The 13,243-nt window shown below is 54.4% G+C and overlaps 1 protein-coding gene across 7 annotated transcripts in view; it reads right to left on the reverse strand.

The window, feature by feature from the left end:
* Positions 1 to 1,464: 1,464 nt before the first annotated feature.
* The window catches only part of CSF1 (colony stimulating factor 1), a 20,264-nt gene continuing 8,485 nt past the window's right edge, over positions 1,465 to 13,243 (reverse strand). For 2 of the 7 annotated variants that reach the window (XM_028489034.2, XM_007106479.4), the window contains exons 5-9: positions 10,461 to 10,608; positions 8,232 to 9,253; positions 7,661 to 7,713; positions 7,259 to 7,317; positions 3,524 to 3,611 (exon numbers count right to left, since the gene is read on the reverse strand). In XM_028489034.2, coding sequence (XP_028344835.1) covers positions 7,272 to 7,317; positions 7,661 to 7,713; positions 8,232 to 9,253; positions 10,461 to 10,608 — 1,269 coding nt within the window. In that variant the 3' untranslated portion in view covers positions 3,524 to 3,611; positions 7,259 to 7,271. Of the gene's footprint in view, positions 3,612 to 4,645; positions 6,415 to 7,258; positions 7,318 to 7,660; positions 7,714 to 8,231; positions 9,254 to 10,460; positions 10,609 to 13,243 lie in introns of those variants that run through there. The other 5 variants (XM_028489031.2, XM_028489032.2, XM_007106481.4 and 2 more) reach the window with 4 other exon arrangements.

A 13,243-nucleotide genomic window follows, 5' to 3' on the forward strand; every position in this document is an offset into this window, starting at 1 on the left:
TACTGTGTGCCAGATACTCTCAGGCACTGGGATGCAAGGAGGGATACAGCACAGTTCCTGCCATAGTCAGTGGCCTGGTGGGACAGACAAATAAACAGGCTCTCAGTCTGTGGGAGAACAGGGGAGGAAGGAACTGAGCTAGGGTGGGCCTCCGGGGCCTGGGTCAGGCTGGGAAGGCTTCTCAGAGGAGGTGACTTTTAAGTTGTGACTTGAAGGAAAAAAATATGAATAAGTTTCTTCAAAAATCTTTTCTGAGGAGCTTTTGATAGAAAGGGAAGAGCTAGCTTAAGGGAAATGATGAGAGACAGGGTGGTAGTGGGGGCTCAGGGCATAGAGAGGGGTACCTGAGATACCTGGGTACTTAGTTCCAGGCATGTTTGCTTGGTGCCCATTCTGACCCTATAACCTTGGTCTCCTAAGTCCGGGGACACAAACTTTTGTGCAGCGCTGTCCAATATGAATTCAGAGATGATGCAAATGTTCTGTTTCCGTGTTATCCAACATGGTAGCCACGCGTGGCTATTGAACTTTGAAGTGTGGCTAGTACTACTGAAAAACTGAATGTTTACATTTATTTCATTTTAATTAATTTAAACCCAAATAACCTCCATATCAGACAGTGTAGCTCTACATGCTTCTCATCCAGGATCACATTTGAATTACTTGAAATGTCTTGAAAAACTTCTGATGCCTGGTGTCTGAGCCTCACCCCTGAGATTCTCATTTTGTTGATCTAGGGTGGGGCTTGGGTACCAGTATTTTTGGAAACAACCCAAGTTAGTTTCAGGTGAGCCAGGGTTGAGAACCACTGATGCAAAACTTTGTACACCACACTCTTAGTGGTGGGGAGGCCCCTTTTATCCCAGCCTTGCCCAGGGTGTGTGTTTGGGCTATGCTGGGCCTTCAGTCACTATGAACCTTCCCAACGCCCCTCTGCCCCTGGAAGTCTGCATCCTTGGTCTCCTCTCCACTCCCAGAAGGAAGATCAGGGCTTAAGGCCACTCACAGAGCTTGCTGGCTCTCCCTCTGTCAGCCTCACCTAGTTCCCAGTCCAGAGACAGTGCTCATTTACCTCAGAGCCTGCTAGGACCTGGACAGCAGGGATCAGTGGTCAAGGAGCCTCATCCTTACAGGCCCCTTGGGCCTTTGGACAGAGCCCAGCCAGCCATGCTGGGCTAAGCTGAGCTGGGGCAGGGGCTGGTGGGCAGGCCTGACGTTTGGCTGGTTTCTGTCCATTTTCCTATTAAACAGATATGCAGATGAATGTGTTTGGAACAGCGATAATGCAGGAGGTTTTGGTAACAAGACTGGAAGTTGGAGAGAACCCTCCCCCCACGTACCTTGAAAAATGCTTTCTGAGCTGGGTCTCACCCAGCAGCTACTGGTCACCCCCCCCCCCCACCGACTCCATTTTTGCCATTCACACACCAAAAGCAACTTTTCCCATGACTCACACATGGCAGCTTGTGCACTTCTTTTATTATTAAATATATAAGCAGCTTCCTATTTTTTAAATAGATATTTAAATGACTTCATATAAAATAATTCACCACTTCCAAGTATAAAAACAAAATCTCACAGTGTGTGAGCCTATGTTCCCTCTCGGCTTTCTCAGAGAAAAGAAGGGTTCCTGTCCAGGTAGCTGGGGAGCCACCCAGAGGGGGCTCTGGGGCCCCTCCCACTCCTGTGTCACCAAGAGCCCACAAAGAGTTTCTGTGATGGATTGGATCTGCTTTCTTGACCTTTAAAATACCATACGTTTAAGGGGTGGAGAGTGAGAGAGGAATGCTTTTTCTGTGGGGTTTTTTTCCTTCCACTTTTAAATATATATTTTTTAGTATCAAATATAGAGTCTGTGACTAGGAAAAGGGACCCGAAGGGGAAAGTTCTCCACTGCCCTTCCCTCAGCTGGCAGCAACAGGGCAGGGGAGGCAGGGACCAGCGGACCCTCACTTTTAAGGGCAGGAGGGGAAGCTCCTAGGCCCCAGTCCAGTGGCCAAGTAGGGCAGGGTCTCTCAGTGGAGGGCCCAGGGCGGCAGGAGAGGAGGGACACAGTAGCACAAAGGGACCGAGGGTAATCAACAGCCCTGTCACCTGCTGCCCAACTCTCAGAGCCACAGCCATGGGCTGACCCCGGAAGCTGAGGCCCTCAGGCAGACTTGGAAGCAGATGCCTGGATTCTCCAAGTCCCTCTCCCACCCTGGCTTGCCTGGTCAGAGAGATGGTGCTAGCGAGGGGTGGGATGAGAGCTGGAGGGTGTCCCTGCCTCCCAGGCTCCTACCAGGGACAACCACTCACCCCAGGTGCCAGCCAGCAGCAGCCTTGGGGATGTGGTTGGGGCAGGGGCCTGGTACAGGGCAAGAGGGCAGGCTTGGGGGTCAGGGGTACAGACCGCATCCCCCACCTCAGGGGCATGCCCTTAACTTCAAAGACCTATTTTCCATCAGAGCTCACCCTGCATCCTCTCTCTGTGTCTGTCCCGGCCCTCCTTTTCTCCCTCCCACTAGTCACTTCCCTCTCGGGAATGTCAAAGTGCAAGATGCAAAAACCTGGGCGAACAACGCAGCCTGAAGACCAGCTCTGGCTGGTAGCCCGGGCAGTTCTCCCACCCTGATCCACCCCAGGGATTCAGAGCCGGGTCAGCAGAAGGTCGGGGCTCAGGGGCTCCCTCAGTCGACGGGTGAGGCTGGCTCGGGCACTCAGTGCAGGAAGCTGGGGAGAGGCTGGAGGGGTGGGAGGACGGATAGGTGTTTGCTCTCTGGGATGGATGGGGCAGGCTGTTCAGCAGGCAGGTTCAGTATTCACAGTGCAATGGCTTCCTTCATGAGGAGAGCCTCTGCGCGGCCTCCTGGAGAAGCTCTGGCAGGGCTGGGGGGACGCTGGGGCCGAGGCCAGAGCTTGGTCTTGCCCTTGGCATCACGAGCAAAGCCAGGCAGGTCCTGAGGGTAGGGTTGGCATCCCCTCTCTGCCTGGCCACCAGCAGAGGGCAGTTAGGCAAGTGGAGGGTGCAGACCCGCTCTGGGCTGTCAGTGCAGACCAGCAGGCCCAGAGGTCTTCTCTTCCCGTCTTTTGGGCTACACACCTTTACGGGAAATCCAGTGATGTTGTCCTGCCCTGCGAATCTCATGCTTCTCTCTCTGGAGATGAGTCCCTGCTTGTTGGTGTTGGGATCCCTTGGCACCAGGCTGGTCCTCTGGCACAAGGGCTCTTCCATTCCTCAGCGCCCACCCTGCTCTCCCATGTCCCACGGGCCTCTGGGTCCCTGGCCCGGGTGATGGCTTGGAGGGGGATGGGAGGAGGACACAGCCCCTGAGGGGCAGAGGGTCCTCAGCCGGGCTTCCCAGCCTTCCTCAAGCAGACGGGAGCCTCCAGGGCCCCCGATAAATATCAGCAGCGTGGGGGGCATCCTCCAGCCCTCTCTTAGTCAGTCCAGAGTCTGAGGGTCGAGGGCTGAGGGCCCCAGCCTCGCTGCTCTGGTCCAGTCCTGCTCTCCTGAGTCCAGGAGCTCTCATGGTGGGCAGGCCACATTCCCAGGAGAATGGCTGGGGAGGGGTGGTGGTGGATGTCCCCATAACGTCTCCTCGCATGGAGAGACTGTCCTGCATGCCCAGCTGTAGGGGAGAGAAAGAAAGGCTGGTCAGCCGGGTGGGAGTGAAGGGAGGGGTTGCTGAGGACATGGGTGGGCAAGATAGAGCGTTCCTGTGGGCCATTGGTGGTGCTGCAGACAGGACTCCCCCCATCCTTTCCCTCGCCTTTCCAGCCACCCCAGACACCACAAGGGACCGGGCAGCTTTCTCTGGCAGCAGCCCAAGCCACTGGGCAGACTGGCCTCACCTCCTACCTCCTCCTGGGGACCCAGGGACCATAGGGGGAGGTAACAGGGCCTGGTAGAGGTCTTAGCAGGGCTGGGGTAGGGGGCATTGCTCAAGTGGAGGGGTCTGACAGGGAGGGAAGGGGGCACTTGCATGTCCTTAGACCCCTCCTCAGGAAAGACCATGTCACTGTCCTCGGTCTAAAAAAATCAAGAGTGAATCCTGCTAACTGTGGCAAAGAAGAGGAATTGCTCATTCCCACCTCCTCACCACCCATCACAGAGGGTCATCACACATGATATTCAGGACAGCAGGGCAGAGGTATCTGAAGGGGAAGAACTGGAGGCAGTTCCGGACAAGGAAACTCCTACCCTGCCATTTGGCATGCTAACCCCTAAGCAAGCCAGCCTCCTGCCGGATGGACCAAGGGACTTGCCTCCCTGCATCATCCGTAAGAGTCAGGGCCCTGCTCTCTCCAAGCCCTCCCCCATCCTTGTCCTCAGAACGCTTTGTTCCCAGAGCAGAAATCCCCTGGACTCCATCCAACAGTTTGACTTTGGACCCAGTGTGGAGCTTCCCTCCCTGACTGTCCATGGGCCCTACTAGCAAAACCCGTGATGGGTAAGGAGGAAAGATAGGACCACAGCTTCTGGCTCCCAGCCCATTCCCATGTTCTGGAAGGGGAAGAAGGGAGGACCATAAACTGGACATGAGCCATGCTGGGTACAGCCAGGTCACAGGCCCTGCTGGGGCCAGGAGAGAAGAAGAACCAAATGGGCAACCTCCAGCCTACTGTCCCTATGTCTTGGTTCCTTGGAGTGGAGGGTCTGGTGTCCATGTTTCCTTTCTGAGGGTCCCTCTCTCAGACCTCTGCCTCTGTGTCTCCCCCTGTCATTTCTCTCACTAGAGCAGCAGTAAGTCTTGAGGCTGGCCCTGAGTCTCCCTGAGGCTCCTGCCGCCTAGCCTGGAGACCACTTTAGGGCTGGATCCAAGTGGAGGTCTGGATGTGGCCCCTGCCCTGGGTTCCTCTCTAAGTGAAATTTTAAGGGGAGGAAGAGGAAAGCTTGGGAGGGCCTGAGATTAGGCAGGCAGAGGGCCAGGACCAAGCGGGGAGGCAGGCGACCAGTCAGAGGGTGGTACAGCATTGAGCCATGAAGTCCCTAGGGAACTTGGTCCATCCTCTGCTTGCCAGTCCTGACGGGGTATGCGTCATTCTCGCAACCCTGCTAGTGTCCCATCTGACCCATCTTAGTTCACCCTACCAACAAGGTGACCCCAGGATTCCAGATGTGTTACTTCTTGCTGTTTTCTAAATAGGCTCCCCTGGTTTTCAGCATTTGGCAGATCCCCTATCTCGCTAGGAGTGGCCCAGACCTGTCACTCTACACATGAGAAGGCCCTGAAGTGCTGGCTTGCATTTGGCATGGGATGTGACTGGAAACTTGAAAGGGTTCACTCCAGCTAGTCAGCCAGCCTGCCAATCAGCAACTTAGGCAAGCAGTCAACCAGTCAGTTAGCCAATCAGCTCACCAATCAACTAGCCAGTTAGGCAGTTACTAGCTAGTAACTGGTCAGAGTCACCCAGCCAGCTGGTCAGCCAGTCAGAGTCAATTAGTTAGCTGGTTAACTGGTCAGCCAGAAGGCTGGACAGTTAGAGACAGCCAGCCAGGGCCAATCGGCCAGTCAGCCCTGAAACCAATCAGTCAGCATTTATTGAGTTCTTAGCAAGTATGAAGAAGCCCTCTCTGTTTAGGACTCGGGATAGAAAAAGAAATGCAAAAAAAGTAGAAGACACAGTCCCTGCCCTCAAGGGGCTTACAGACTTCTTAGGGGTACAGAATGTACACGTATGCATCAAGTAAGATTTTAAAATGTGTAAAAACAAACAACATCCAAGTAAGTGCAAATCGATATAGTATTAACCAAATACAAAAGAGCAGAGGAGTATGAGCTAAAAGAGCAACCAGAGGGTGATGGAGACCATCAGGAAGGGCTGATTCCTGCAGCCTGATTGTGGTCTGAGGGGAAGGCAGGGAGGAGGGCCGTGGGCTGCCTGGAATCAGGGAGCCCAGGATGAGGAGTGATAAGAGTCACATGTTTATCAAAAACATGGGCAAGGACAACAGAAGGCACTCATCTATGTGCAGGAGACACAATTGGGAGGGCTATGAAGACAGAATTAGGGTTTAAAACAATTTCAGTAGGCTCGGATGATAGGCCTGAGCCCACAAGGTGGTTTTAACAAGGATGAATATAAATTCCTGCACAGTGGTAAAAAAATTAAATTCTCCAAGTACAGGATAGAGTCCGGCTTGACAGAGGTTTATGGGAAATGGAACTAGAGGTTGTAATAGACCACAAGCTCAACATATGACAACAGAATGATGTGGTTGTTTAAAAAACAAACAAACAAACACGAATGCAATCTTAATCTGTACGAATAGAAGAACACTGTCCAGATCAAGGAAGGTAACAGTCCCACTGTACTCTGAGCTGGTCAGACAACATCTGGAGCACTGTGTCCAGGGCTGGGCGCCACATTTTCAGAGGGACATTGACAAACGAGTGTGTCCAAAGGAGGGCGAACAGGATGGTGAGGGGTCTGAAAACCATATCATATAAGGAATGTTTGAGGGACTTGGCCACACTTAGCTGAGAGAATTCTTAAAGGGGACATGGATAACTGACTTTAAATATTGGAGGGCTCTCATGAGGGAGGATGGGGAGGGGGCAGGGAAGCCAGTTATGCCTCTCGTGAGGAAGGACTTCCCTACAGTGCTATTGGGAGAGGGCAGGGAGCTTGCCTGCGACTGAGAGTGTGTGACCAGAAGCTGGCTGACTCCCCATCGGGGATGCAGAGACACTCGGCCAGATGACCTCTGAGAGCCCTTCTAAGACTAAGCCTCTATGGCTCCTTGCATCTAAAAGCAGGGAAGTAGAAACGATCTTGGTTGGAAAGAAGGGTCAAATCAGGGTGCAGACAGAGAGGAAGCTGGCAAGAGGTGCGTGTTAGGGGCAGCTTCTGGAGGAGCTTGGGTGCCCAGCTGAGAATATTGGGTTTGAAGTGGCTGGTGATGCAGAGCTGCTGAAATTCCCCAAGAGGCTAAAGACCTTACATAAGAACAATTTGGTTGCTCTGGGATGGAAGGTGGCAGCAAAAGTAAAAGTCCAGTGCAGAAATAATAGCCCGACACAGAATTAACAGTGCCTGGCCTCAAATGGGGTGGAGGGAATGAAGGGGCAGTAGGAGGCCTGAGGACTCAGGGAGAAGAGGGTTGGCCAGACCTGGCGATAGATGGAAAAGGGAGTAGGAGAGAGAGAGAGAGAAGGGAGTCAAGTGTGGGTGCCTCAGGGGAGTTGGTGGTACCACAACAAGGTAGGGTGACTGGAAAATTTGGGTGTAACTAATTTTAAGGGGTGGCGAGAGATCCAGATCAGAGTCTTACCTTAGAATTCCCTCTACACTGGCAGTTCCACCTGTCTGTCCTCATCCTGGGTCAGGGGGCTGCGGGCAGAGCACAGGCTGGCATAAGACTTTAGCAGAGGCCAGGGAGTGAGGGGATCCCCTAAGTTTGCCCCCCAAGCCCACACACACGTGCTCCAGCCCTCTCAGATTTAGAAGACCCAGAACTGCCTAACCCTAAGAAGAAACTAGGAAAAGTCCCAGATAGCTAGGAAAGAAGAGACACCCTTCCTTCTCCCCACCCACCCCGGAATCCTGTTCTGAGCCTCATCTCCTTAGAGCAAGCGGGAGAACGTCTCCTCCAAATCTAGATGGGAAATAGATGCCAAGACAGGCCCCCCATGCCTATCAGAGCCCCCCCGACCCCCCCCAAAAAACCTCTCACCTGCCCTCTGGTTGCTCCATGGGAGAATCCACTGTCTGGGGCTCTCGATGGCTCTGGGGACAGAAAAGAGCAGGCTCACTGAGGAGCTGAGGGGGCGTGGGGACGCCGTGGCCCCATCCTCAGGCAGGGCTGCTCAGGGACTCTATGAGAGAGTTACCAAGCCTCCCCACTCTGGATCAGCCAGAGGGCCAGGGGGCTTCCAGAGGCCTCTCTTATCCTCATACCCCAGCTCTGCAGAGCTCCCGGGGAATGGCCTGCCCTGACCTCACACGCATCACTTTCCTCCTCCATCTCCCCTCCCATCTGGGTTCTCATCCTGCTTTAGTCCAAGCACAGTGTCTCCTACTCTTCTGCCCCAGTCCCTACCGGTTCATCCTGTAGCCTGAGCCTTCCCTGTTCTTGAAGAAACCCTCCATTTCAACCTCCCATCCTCTGTGCTCAGTCAGCCTCCTGTCTCTCAGCGTCTGAAGAACCCAGTCTGAGCCCAAGTCGTCCTCCGACCTGCTCCTCCAGCCGGGCTGTGCCCTGCCCCCACGCGGAGCCCTTCTCTCCCGCATCGGGCTCTTCTTACCCGCCGCCTCCGCCTGTAGAACAGGAGGCCGCCGACAGCCAGCAGGACCAGGATGATGCTGGGCACCAGCAGGCGGAAGACAAAGCCGGGGAGCTGGGGGTCGGAGGGTTCCTTGTGTTGCCTCTCATGGCCTGCGTCAGTCAAAGGAACGGAGTTAAAACGGGCTGGGGGCTTGGCCGCCCCCTCACTTGCTTGTCCTCCTTCCAGCTCTGTGGTGCTCCTCCGGTCCCTGGTGCTCCTCTTGCCTTCCAGCTCCCCAAGGGGCAGCACGTTGCCCCAGGAAAGGCTTGTGGGAAGCCTTGGCTGAGAAGAGGGGCCAGAGGGACTGCTGAGGCCGTGCGGGTGCAGTGCTGGGGTCCCGGCAGAGCCTGGCTCCCGGTGGTCTCTGGGCGAGGCAGATGAATGGTCTGCATTCTCAGGTGTGTGACTCCAGGCCTCGGTGGGTCTCACGGGGCCCGCCATGGGCAGTGGTGTGCTAGTTACATCCGCAGGCTGCCAGCCCTTTCCTGACCCAGAGAGTGGTGAAGATGCTGAGAGGAGACGGCTGGTCCTGGTAGTCTCTGCCTGGACGCTGCCTCTCCACAACGTGCGGGAGGCAAGCTCTGCCCCTTGGGGTATGAGATCCTCACTAGCCTCTCCGGAGGCCTCTTCCAGGGCCAAGTTAGTGCCCAGCACAGAGTCAAGAATGTCCTCCATCCCAGGGACAGGAGCTCCGACAGAGGGCTGGGGCTGAGGTGAACCTCCAGTGGGGCGGCCCTCGACGCCCAGGGTCTCTGGTGACTCAAAGCTCTGGCAGGTGCTCCTGGGTGGTCGCTGCTTGGCACTGCCCGGGTCCACTGTGCGAAGGGCCTGCTCTCTGGGCAAGAGGGAGCTGCCCTCTGTCCCCTCAGAGTCAGCCCAGGTCAAGCCAGCCATAGGGGCCATGGAGGGGGCGAGGGGCTGCTGAGGGGAGACAGAGGCCAGGTCACTGCTAGGGGTGGCTTTGGGGTACAGGCAGTTGCAATCAGGCTTGGTCACCACATCTGAAAGAACCACAGAGAGAGAGAGAGAGAAGGACGGGGAGGAGATAGAGTCACCAGCCTCCAGCACAGCTTTCCCAGAGGGATGGAGAGGGGTATGTGGGTCTGGGGGTCCCCTCATGCCCTAACTCAGCCCTGGGGCTGAGGAGAGGACAGGACTGGAGCCAATGCTCATGACACAGGCCTTAGACAGGGAAGGTACAAACTGCAGGAAGGTTCTTTGCAGGAAAGAGCAAAAAGTGGGGTTTAGACACACAGATTGGGGGTTGGGGTCAGGCAAGACCAGAGAACAGCCCTTCCTGGAGTTCCAGCTGGCCAGACGCCAAGCCAGGGGTGACAACAGCCAGCCAGGAGGTTGAGTAGTGGCCTCCGGGACTAACACAAGACACCCTCAAGCCCCAAAGACACTGTTGGTTGGAAAGCAGCAAGGTGGTTTCATGCACAGCAAGGGGCTAAACAGTCACGGCCACAGGCGGGAACAGGCTGGGGCTGGGATGTAGCCAAGGCTTGAGGCCTTGGGATTGAAGCAACGAGACTGGACTTGGTCATTGGCAGGTCGCAGGGCCTCAGCCCCTGCCTCGGGGAGCAAGGTTGAATGTAGGTGGGCACACGTGGCACAGGACGCAGAGACGAGGACAACGCAGGGTAGACATGTGTGCAGCTGGGCCAGCACTGGGAGAGTTTGAATGATGCTCAGACTTCAAATCCAGCCTTGTCCCTTGAGGGGACACTCAAGGCATCCTGGGGACTTCTGGAGCCAGGGTGTCCTGGTGATTCGCAGCAGGGCTCCCGGAGCAAGGGCCCTGAATCCCCGATGGAGCCTCTGCTCTCTCCACGGTACCCCCCATACGTTCAGCCAGCCTGCAGAGCCGGTGGGAAAGCCTCCATGCCTACAGGGCTCTCTGAGAGGGCCCCCTTTTCCACTCCCTGATCTCACGGCCACCAGCATGATCCTTCTTGATGCCTCAACATGCAGACATATGTAGGTGTGCATGCACACACATGTCAGAAGAGACATGTGCCTAGGACCACCCAGAGGTACATGAAGCCACATATGTACACAAAACAAGCACGTCTACACACACAGGAGCACAAGTAGTAACCAGGCTGCCTCCCAGGGGTCCCTCCAGCTCCATGCGTCACCTCCCAATGCAGCTCTGTTCCACATGCCCTTCCCCAACCCACACTTGCGGGCCCCTTCTGTGCTCACCTTGGCTGGAGCATTTAGCAAAGCTATTGTTGCAGTTCTTGCTGAAAATGTTCCAGTCCTTTTTAAGGAGATTCTTTGTTTCATTAAAGACATTCTTGATCTTCTCCAGCAACTGGAGAGGTGTCTCATAGAAAGTTCGGACACAGGCCTGGAAGGAGAGCAGAGCCCCCCTTGATGAGGATGAGCATTGGTCCCATGTCTCTAGCTTGTTTGTCAAACTCCCTTGGCCTTTCTCACATCTGTCTTCTTTTTCTCGTTTTCTCCCTCCCCTTTACCCTGGTTTGCAGGACCCCTAGGTCCTGAGTTGGTGAAATTTATCATTTATTCATGGCTCCACTTAACACATATTAATGTGCCAGGCATCTGGTAACTACCTGGGAATCATGCAGTGAACAAGAGAGAGGTGGGTCCTGGCCGATTTGGACATTGAGTCCAACAGGGCATCGTTATTAAACATATTGTTACAAGTGTGGTGAGTCCTAAGAAGAATGATCTGAGAGTGTATAACAAGGGGAACTAAATGAGGGCCTGGGGGAGTCCCCAAGGAACTGACCAGAAGATGAGCAAGAGTTAACCAGGAAAGGAGGCGGGGTTGGGGAGAGCTGTCCAGGTGGTGAGAATAGACTGTGCAAAGGTCCTGATGCAGGAAAGAGCCTGAAATGTTAAAAGATGAAAAAGAAAGCTAGAGTGGCTATAGCACAGCCATCTAGGAGGAAAGTGACAAGAGATGCAGCTGAGAGAGGTCAGCAAGGACCAGGTCCTGCAGGGCCTTGTTGGCCATGCCAAGAACCATTAACCTGGGCTTCCCTGGTGGTACAGTGGTTGAGAATCCACCTGCCAGTGCAGGGGACACGGGTTCGATCCCTGGTCCGGGAAGATCCCGCATGCCGCGGAGCAACTAAGCCCGTGCGCCACAGCTACTGAGCCTGCGCTCTAGAGCCTGCAAACCACAACTACTGAGCCCGTGTGCCACAGCTACTGAAGCCTGCGCACCTAGAGCCCGTGCTCCGCAACAAGAGAAGCCACCAGAATGAGAAGCCCGCGCACCGCAACGAAGAGTAGCCCCCACTCGCCGCAACCAGAGAAAGGCCCGCGCGCAGCAACAAAGACCCAACGCAGCCAGAAACAATAAATAAATAAAATAAAATAATAAAATAAATAAATTTATTTTTTTTAAAAAAAGAACGATTAACCTTATCCGCAGAGCAAAGAGAACCGAGGGGATGCTGGGGAGGTGAGTGGAGCGTAAGACTCCAGTCTTTTAGAGAGATCATCCTGTGTGGTGAGGAGAAGGGCCTGGAGGAGGCCATGGGGCTGTGGGTCCTTCTCTGGCAGTGGTGTATCTTGGAAGGAGAGCCAAGGTTGCCCCAGCTATGTCTGTTGAGCTGCTCTTTTCTCTTCTGCTCGTGGGACCCAGGCTCCCCACACCCACTGGAGCTCTGAGAAGCTTCACACACTCCTGGTTTTCCTCCCACCCCTTGAGCTGCTCCATCTCAGTCTCCTTACCAGGCTGCCCCCCTCCACCTGACTTCCATAGGCTGGCACTCCTCAGGGCTCAGTCCTGGGCCCACCGCTACTCTCACCCCAGACACTGTGCCCCGGGCTTCATCACATCTATGGCCCACCTGCCGATGACTCCCAAGTCCTTTCTTAAACTGACCTGCCTGGGGAAGAACTACGGGCTTTACTAGGTGCTGAAGTCCTTGAAGGCATCACTGGATGCCCAGGGGCTGTGCATAGTAGGCCCTTAGTAGATGTTTACCAGATAAAGGAGAGAATGAATGCGGGAACCGGAAGACCCGGACTTGGCTGCATCACTCACCAGCTCAGCGACGCTGGCCAAATGAACTTTCCAGCTTGGGCTCATCTCCTCATTTGTAAAGTCAAAACAAGAGTCCCTGCCTGCCTCCCGCCCAAGGCAATTGTAAGGAACAGGTAAGCTGGCTTCTTCTCATCTTTCTTATAAAATCTCTGTGTCCTTCATACCTCACCTCATACTTCATAGAGAAAACAAGGACAGAAGGTCCCGATGTCTACCTGTCTCAACAGAGTCCGTGCCTTCTTGCCTCCCGAGCTCTGAATCCCTCCCCTGCCGGCTCCTCAGGAGACCAGCTCCTCCAGCTTCACTGGCTCCCCGCTCCTGGAGTCTGCCCCCCTGCTCCCAGCATCCCATAGAGTGTGCAGGGTGGGCGGCTTGCTAAAATGCAGATTCCGAGGCCCACCCACAGACCCAGTCAGTGAATCAGACTTTCTAGGGGTGCATACTGGGAATCTGCATTAAAAAATTTTTATTAAAAAATATGTTTTGAGCTTTTATTTGAAAGGAAGGTGGTTTTTTTGGAATCTGTATTTTTTAAAATGAAGACTTCCTTTTTATTTATTTTTTTATTTTTTGGCCACGCAGCATGTGGTATCTTAGTTCCCCAACCAGGGATCAAACCCGCACCCTCTGAAGTGGAAGCGCGGAGTCTTAACCACTGGACCACCGGGGAAGTTCTGGGAATCTGCATTTTAAACAAGCTCCCAGGTGATTCTTATGAACCTCAACATTGGAAAACCACAGATCTAATACCTCTCTTATTTAAAAGTCTTCCCTCCCTCCATCCCACACTCACTCCAGCTACCTCTCTTTTTCTGCGGTTCTTTGGAGCCAGGTTCTTCCACAGGGTTGCCTCTACTTCCTCACTTTTCTTTCTTTTTTTTTTTTTTTTTTTTTTTTGTGGTACGCGGGCCTCTCACTGCCATGGCCTCTCCCGTTGGGGAGCAAGGGCTCCAGACGCGCA

This window comes from Physeter macrocephalus, chromosome 4, assembly GCF_002837175.3.
Source record: "Physeter macrocephalus isolate SW-GA chromosome 4, ASM283717v5, whole genome shotgun sequence".
In the NCBI taxonomy this organism is placed as follows: Eukaryota; Metazoa; Chordata; class Mammalia; order Artiodactyla; family Physeteridae; genus Physeter; species Physeter macrocephalus.